The sequence below is a fragment of the Tupaia chinensis genome, unplaced genomic scaffold, assembly GCF_000334495.1.
Source record: "Tupaia chinensis unplaced genomic scaffold, TupChi_1.0 Scaffold000115_1, whole genome shotgun sequence".
Lineage (NCBI taxonomy): Eukaryota > Metazoa > Chordata > Mammalia > Scandentia > Tupaiidae > Tupaia > Tupaia belangeri.
The window spans coordinates 5405162-5413204 of NW_006159579.1; the positions used below are offsets into that span (position 1 = coordinate 5405162).

An 8043-nucleotide genomic window follows, 5' to 3' on the forward strand; every position below is an offset into this window, starting at 1 on the left:
GACGCCACCAAAATCAGTGTGAGTTTTTGATAATGACTTCTCACAAGGGCTCTCATGGAGGACTCAGATGTAACTTACAGAATATTTGGGGGGTCCAGTTCAGCGGGGAGCTTGGGCATGAAGACAGAGAAGAAAAAGAGAAAGAAAGAAAGAAAAAAGGCCTCGTTCTGTTTTTTAAACACCAGAGATTTTTCAAGTCCATTGAATGACAAGCACAAAAAATGCCGAGGAGAGAAGATGCATTCTCTCCTGTCGGGGCCAAGGCTGTGTGCGCCTGGATGCGTCATGCCTATTTCAGCAGCATTTTTTATCTGGGGAAACAAGGTCTAATGAGACAGAGTCAGCTTTTTTGGGCCCGTCATGATTGACTGCCACAGCATCTCACGGTCACTCGGTGATCCCGCTCTCGGGGTTGGGGCTACTACAGCCAAAGGACTGCAGGACCGGCCAGGCCTCCGCATGCAGTGGCTCATGTTATCCAGAGGAAAGGCCAAGCATCTGCCCGTTTTACAGGTGGAGCAACCAAGGCTCAGAGGGGTCCAGGACTTGCTAGAGGTCACGACAAGAGTGCTCGGGATTGCTGAGCCTACTAACTTGAAAGCGCAAACTCCTGTCCCCGGGCTGTGCTGGAGCCCAGTAATCCCAGGGACTCAGCTGGGAGTGAGGCCTCAGGGAGAGATGGTTTTTGTGGGGAAGACACCCAAAGCCAGGCCTGGAAGAGGCAGGCCAGAGAAAGAAGGCCAAAGGAGAGAGAACACTGAGTGGAATGGATGGACCTGGGGTGCCATGGGGCCAGGCTAGATTTGTGCATGGGGCATGAGGTCAGCTGACCAGGAGGCCCGAAGCCCGCCACAGCAGACTCAGAAAATGCCGGTGCTTGCGGGAGTCTGAGTGTGTAGGATGTGACTTCTCCCACTGTGCTCCTTTCCTCTGGGTTCTTCTACAACTTTTCAAGGGCTCGTGGGGCACTCAGGGGCCCAGAGGCACAGAGGAGACCTGCCTCCAAACCAGAGGTTGCAGAGTAGAGAGGGGGAGACACAGGGGGGTATAGGAGACACAGGGGTGCTGGGCAGACCTTGGAGTGGCAGTGTGGAAGCAGGGAGGCCAGGGTGGAGAGGTGTGCAGACGAGAGCAAGGACCTCTCTGAAGCATCATCTGTACCATGCCCAGAGCACCATTGGCATCTGCAAACTCAAGCCATTTCCAGCTCAGGGGGGCAGCCAGTCCCCGTACTCTCACCCATACTCTCACCCCTGCCCCTGTGCTCTCAGCCCTACCTGCACCCTCTGCCAGGGGCAAATGTCCCATTTCTTGCCCAAACGCCCATCGGGTAAGCCGGGGCAGGTAGAGAGCCGTGTGTGTGTTAATACCCCCACTCACCGCAGCTCTCTCTCCTATGACTTTGTTTGGAGTTTAAGGAGCGGCAGTCTGAGGAGAGAGTAATCTAATTGACTTAGAGGATTAGAATTCGAGGCTGCAGGGGCCCCACGTGAGGGGAATGCGGCGATGCTAATTACTTAAATAAAATAAATGTGCCCAGCATGATTGGGCAAGCACCCCACCCCAGCCCCTGCAATTCTGCACCAGCTGGGGCTCTGGGGGGTCTGCTAGCGCACACTGCCCAGCTCCCTGTGCAGCCACAAAAATGACTAAATGCTCTTAAATACGCAGACTCAGAGCTGGCTGCCATCTCTAGGCAGGTGCACCTTGGGTTCCTGCAACCTGAGGAGAAGGCTCCATGACCTTGGGGTCCCTGTGTGGCAGCTCTGCCCACCCTTTAGTTCATCTTGTCTTGTCCGACCTTGCTCCCCCCCACGCCCCCCCCGTCCACTCTGGCAGCCTCTCCTTCATTCCTTCCCACCTCGGACCTCCACATAGGCCAGTCCCTCTGCCCGAAAGCAGTTCCTCTCTCTCTGCCCTCAGAGCTTAGACACCTCCCTTGACCCTGGGACTCAGCCAGCGTTCCTCTTCCCACCCTGTGGCTGCATTTCTGGTTGTATATTTTCATCGCTGGTCCAGCCAGAGATGGAGGGACGGGGACTGCCCGACCTGCCCGGCCTGCCTCACTGCGACATTTCCAGGGCCTGGCACAGAGCCTGGCACGAGCTAGGTGCCCGAGAAATATTTATCAAATGCCTACTTCACATACGAGCATGTGCCCAGGCTAGCATGTGTACAAGCCCATCACAGGTTGGATAGACACCCACCACGTGATGTGGACACTGTGCCCACGTGTGTAGGTGTAAGGTGATGTGAGTGAGCAGGAGGAAGAGCTAGGCATGGACCGTGGGGGTGGGGACCCTACATCCTGTCTCAACAGAGCATGGCTCTGAGCCAGGCAGGGTGCCAGGCCTGGTATTCCCAGGTCTTCTGAAAATCCCAATTTCAATGAAATATCTCCTGGTTTCTAACTGTTGGGACCTAATTTGATCCTGAAAACCCTGCGTGAGCCGAATAGGGCAGTCTCCAGGCCCGGCAGCCTTGGAGCCTACGGGGGTCATAGGTTCGTGGGATCAGGAAATGCCGTCAGCTTCCAGGAGCTTGGAGGGGCCAGGACTTGGCAGACCTTGGGAAGGTTCGGGCTCTGAGAGTCACAGGGGCTGAGTTCAGGCAGCTTTCATGAGGACATTTAGCATCCCAGGAGCTGCGTCCTGGTCCAGCCCTGCCATCCCCACGTCTCCTGTCCCCCACTAGCTGCCGTCTAAGGCATGTGTGAGAACACTTTGGAAACTGTCAAGTGCTAGGGTGTGGCTGTGTGAATGACAGTGGCTACCAGGGTGGAAGCTTCGCATGAATTCATGAGCTCCTAGAATGAGGGCAGGAAACGGCAAGGGAATAAAAAGAGCTCAGAATCTCGGAGGGAGCTGACTGATGTGGGAGGCCAGGCATCTGTAATAAAGTAATAATAATAGTAATAGAGCCGCTAGCATTTATGGGGTGCTTACCATATGCCAGGAACCATGATGAGCGCCTGGCAGGAATGAGCTCGTTTAACGTGGGGCCTGGGAAGGGACCCCTGGCCTGCAAACTTCTCCCTCGGCAGCTTGCATATGCCGAGGGTTCCTCTGTTTGGGCCTCATTCCTGCAGTGCAGGCCCACACTTCTGCTTATCGGCCCTTTTCAAGTTCTGGAAGGTTTTCGTTTGCTCTGACTCATGCCCTTTGTGGTGCTAGAATTTGGGTTCATTTTCCGCTCACTAGTTTCGCAGGTCGCGTTTGTCCCGTTGTTCTCATCTTAAGACCAGCTGAACAAGGTGAATTTTCCACCTCCTTCCCTCCTCCAGTCCCCGGGGCCCTTCACCACTATCCACCAGCTGTGACTGGGGCTCACATTAAGCAGAAGATGGTTCTGGGAAGGCCACAGTCACACACGCCCAGCCTCTGCCCTCTGCAGCTCTTAGTCCAGGGTGGGAGATGGACATTTATTCAGAATCTCACAGGATAAAAAACAGCAACTGCGACCATCAAAGCAGAGCAGGAGGACTGCCCTGGGATCTGAGGTCTGGGGACCAAGAGGGCTTCCTGGAAGAGGTGCTATCCAAAGTGAGCACAGAACTAGGTGAGCTGATAAAGAGTGAGTGACAATGCCAGTCTGTGTACTGGAGGAACTAGGAGAGGCCCAGGGAGGTAGGGGGCAGGCAAGAATAAGACCTTTAGCTCTGCCTGCCCCTGGAGGAGCACGGAAGGGAGTTAACGGGGCATTCTAAGAAGATCCGTGTGGCTATCGGTGAAGAACAGAGTAGAAGGGGCCTGCGTGGTTTCAGGAAATCCTTGGAAGGGGCTGGGGTGTGGACCCAGATGACAGAGGCTGAAACATGGCGGTGGCCAGTGCTGGGGGATTCCAGTGGAGATTTGATGGGACTCAGGGATGAGCCGTGCTGGAATGGGAGGAGAACAGGAGACATGACTGGCCGGTCTGGTTGGAGCAGGAGAGGCCTTCAGAGCCCAGGTCTGGGAAGCCCCAAATTGGGGCTGAACACACAGGAGCTGGAGAGGCGGCAGGTTAGAGCTGATGGAGGCTTGGGGCATGGTCCAGCCTGGGCCTTCCCACCCCCTCCTTCCCAGGCCGCAGTTGCCATCCTGGGCTCAAGTCAGCACCACCCATTCTTGCTGGTCCGGCTGGAAGGAAGGAGGGGGCCTGGGGTGCCCCTGCCACATCTGGAAAGGCCTGGGTTGGGGGGCCAGTGGGGAGGAGGCTGAGTTGGGCACGGTGAGGACACAGCCTCGTCTCTTTCAGCGTAATTAGGTGCTTAATTGCACCGCGAAGGCCTGTCGATGGCCAAGCCGAGGTGATTATGATTTACAGCCAGGCCGCCATGGCGGGGTCCCCTCTCCTCTGGCCTCTCCGCTCATGCTGGAGGGTTGTGCCAGAGGGTTTTCTGCACAGTTTGTGAGTGATGGACCCCAACAGGCTGCTCCCGCCAACCCCAGGAAGCAGTAGTGGAATATTGGGCTCCTTCCATGGTTGGGGACTGGGCTCCCCCAAGACATGGAGTGTTGCAGGCCTCGGAGATGAGGCTGGAGGATGTGGGAAGACAGACCTGTGGCACTGTTTCTGGGAGATGTGGGACCAGCCCAGTCGGTGTCGCCAGTAGGCGTCATCGGGTACCCTCGCGGCCCTGCGTCGGGGTCATGGTGAGACTTGGACCGAGGAAGCCATGGCTCGCGTCTGCAGAACCGTGCGCTCAGGAAACTTAGCCGCCAGCACGAGCGCTGTCATTACTGTTCTTGTCATCTGCCTTCTCTGGCCGTGGAGAAGGCACAGACCCCGGGCTGGGAGGAGCCGTGTCCTCGTGTGTGCTCGCCCGTGTCCTGCTGGCTTACGGTCGGGCCACGCGGGTATGGCTGGTTCACAGCTCTATCTCCTGCTGAGTAGGGGCTTGCCGAATGTTTGTTGCCTGAATCAGTGATCTAGCCCGAGGAACCCGAGACCAGGGTGCGGCAAGGTGCACGGGTCAGGGCCCAGCCTCCCGGCAGCACTCCTGTGCTCCCATCCCCCGCGTCTCTAGAGGGAAGATCTCGTCCTGCTGAGGGCTGCACAGGCCGAGGGGGTAGGGGAAGGGGGGATGGAGCTGGCTGCTCCTGGGGGTCTGGTCCCACTTTAGCCATTGCCTTGGGGGAGGGGCGTGGGCAGAGGCCCGCTGTGAGCGCTCCCTCCCCCGAGCTGGGCTCCCAGTGCTTCGCATTATTACTCCATTAGCGCCTTGTAGGGTTGACAAATGAAGGATAATTAATATCCGTGAGGGAAACAGATGTTGAGGTAATTCGCTCCCGCTGTGCATTTGCAACGGCATCTCCTCGCTCGCCTGAGAGCGGGCAGGACCGCGGGCCCCTCTGTGCCCTTGGTAGGAGGAGATGGAGTCTCAGGTCAGGGTGGGTTCTGGCCCGACCTGCCATTGAGGAGGGGGCACCAAGAGGGGCACCCAGAAGAGCTCTGCCCTTGGCATTGGCAAGTTCTGCGTTGTCCCTCCTCGGTGCCTCTTACCGTGCCCTCAGACCCTTTCCCTGCTTCACGGAGGGTGAGGACCAGCAGGGAGGCTCGGCCTAAGGGAGGACCGCCAGGCTACCTGCACCCACCCACCCACCCACCTTCGTTCTGGAGCCAGAGGGGCCGCCGTGGCCCTGCCAGCTCCACATGACCCTCTGTAGGCCTGTCCCATTACGTGGAGAGTGGGAGAGCTCCGAGTTAAGCCTGGGTGCAGTCCTCAGCTCTGCCACGCCCTGGGCAAGCCTCAGTCTCTGCATCTGTAAAGCAGATGTCCTCGAGGTGTGACCTACAGTCAGAGGGCATGGCGTCTCGGGCCACATCAGCTGGACGAAGGAGGAACTGGGCTGAGTCCACGCTCCAATAAGCACGCGTTATTATACTGGGTGTGGGGCTCTGAGATGGTCACTCACGTGGACGAGAGAGATTGTCGCTGCCCTCATGAAGTTACGGGTTAACAGGGAGAGAAACCAAAATCAAGTCAACAGACAAATTAAATGGTTCAAAACACGATGACGGCTGTGCAGGAAATAGGGTTGTGCCCGGCGGAGGGCGAGGCGTGGTGGTGATGGGCCAAATTCTCCTTGGAGGAAGTTACTCTGAGAATGAGTGGGGTCTGGTGAAGGCAGACAGGCCGACAGGGACTAGCCCCCACTCAGAGACCAGCAGACGGAGGCTGTGAGGTCAGAAGGGCTTTCACATTGAAAAAGAAAAGAGGCTTCCTAGGGAGGCCAGAGCAGATAGCGACATGGTAAGTGTGTGTGTGGTGCACATGCACGAGTTCTTGCAGAGGCTCAGGAACTAGAGACATGTCTGCAGGCTGAATGTGCTCTCTCAAAAGCCAGCCTACTGCTCACTCTGGCCCCCTTTCTGCAGGGGTGACTAGCAGGGCCTCCCCACCCAAAACCAAAAACTGGGTGTGTGCCTCTAGGAGCCAGGGCTTGGGAGGAACAGGCCAGCTGCTCATCCCTCCAGAAGAACCGAACCCATAGGGCTCAGGACTGAGGCGTGTAGGCCTGGGCCTGGCGAGCCTTAATAGCAGCGGGTGGTACAATCACGGGGCAAAGCCATTGGGAAGTGACCAGTAGGCGTCTGGGGACTGATCTCTGCTGTTTGGGTGGGGCCAGGGCTGTAGGGGATGGGGCTGGGCTTCTTCCAGCTCTGGGTAAGACAGGATCAAGGGAAGGATGGAAGCCCCCTCCCATCAGCTTCCCCAGTGGCGTATCTTCACTGACCAGGTGCCTTTTCTGTTTTAGTTTTTAAAAAGCTTCATAGCAGCTTTATATTCCTGGCAGATTTATTTATTTATAAGAGCTTTAATCTGGAAACTGCCAAGTGTCCATCAACTGGTGACTGCCTGAACAAATGGTATATTCATTTGGTGGAATACTAGACAGCATTGAAAAAGACCAATGGGCACACATGACAATGTGGAGGGAGCTCACTGATGTTACATTGTATGGAAGAAAACACTCGAAAGGGCTCCAGAGCAGGAGGCACAGCTGTGGTGGTAGAATGAGGCGAGCGCTTCATCCTGGGAAGGGAAGCTCTGATGAGCCGCACAGGGTATGTTCTAGAGGCTTCTAAGTGTACTGAGCCTTGCTCTGATCATGGCCACACAGGCGTATAAGAAGATTTCACCAAGCTTCGTACGCTTTACTGTGTGTAAGTTAAACTTATTTTCAGATTAAAAACTTTAAAACTCACATACAACAAACACAAAGCCAAAGTATGAAGAAAATATAACAAATATTGGTATATTTTTTTGCCCCCTTCAATGGAGTGAGCAGTTATTAGTATCCTGATACACTCGTAATCAGCTTTTATTATTATTATTATTTTTTAAACAACTGTAATCTTTCAGCATAAGCAAAGACTTCACTTGCAGTCTGCCTCAGGGCATCATCCCTGCCACAGAGGCAACTTCTGTGGGTCTGCTCTGTGCTCTCCTAACCACTTTTTTTTTTAAGAATTATTTATTTAATATTATTATTATTATTATTTTATTTGACCAGAAAGAGAAAGAGAAAGTGAGAAAGTAAGCTGCCAGGTCTGGGACTCGAACCATGAGCAATTCTGTGGGAGTCCAGCGCCTTAACCACCACGCCACCTGCTGGCCCCCCTAAGTATTTTAAAGCTCTTGGCACAGAGGGCTGCAAAGCCGGAGCAGAGTGTGCGCCACGTGGTGGGGTACAGAAACGGTGTTTTTGCCACGAGAACCCTCTCTCCCCGCGAACCTCTAATTCTTTCTGAGGGGTGTGCGGCAACTCCACACGGTGAACTGACCACTTTTCAGGCACATTAAAGTTGCCATTTCTTTCCTTTTTGACTATTTAACTCACTCTTGTGCAGACCTCTGCGCGTGTGCCCTTGTGGCATCCCGGGGTCCAGCCTAGGATGGGATCCCAGCATCCGCCCCCGACCCGGGTTTTCCTGGCTTCCGCCCCGCGGACAGGTCACGGTCTCTCTGTCGCCCCCAGGTGGTCAAGGTGGTGGGCAGCAACATCTCCCACAAGCTGCGCCTGTCCCGGGTGAAGCCCACGGATGAAGGCACCTACG

The 8043-nt window shown here is 55.5% G+C and overlaps 1 protein-coding gene across 1 annotated transcript in view; it reads left to right on the forward strand.

Moving 5' to 3' along the window:
• The window catches only part of VSTM2L (V-set and transmembrane domain containing 2 like), a gene marked incomplete at both ends in the record, with an annotated part of 37202 nt that extends 29160 nt beyond the window's left edge, over nucleotides 1-8042 (forward strand). The window contains 2 exons of the mRNA XM_006144164.1: nucleotides 1-18; nucleotides 7965-8042. Of these exons, the coding sequence (XP_006144226.1) occupies nucleotides 1-18; nucleotides 7965-8042 (96 nt within the window). The remainder of the gene's footprint in view (nucleotides 19-7964) is intronic.
• Between the last annotated feature and the right edge of the window lies 1 nt (nucleotide 8043).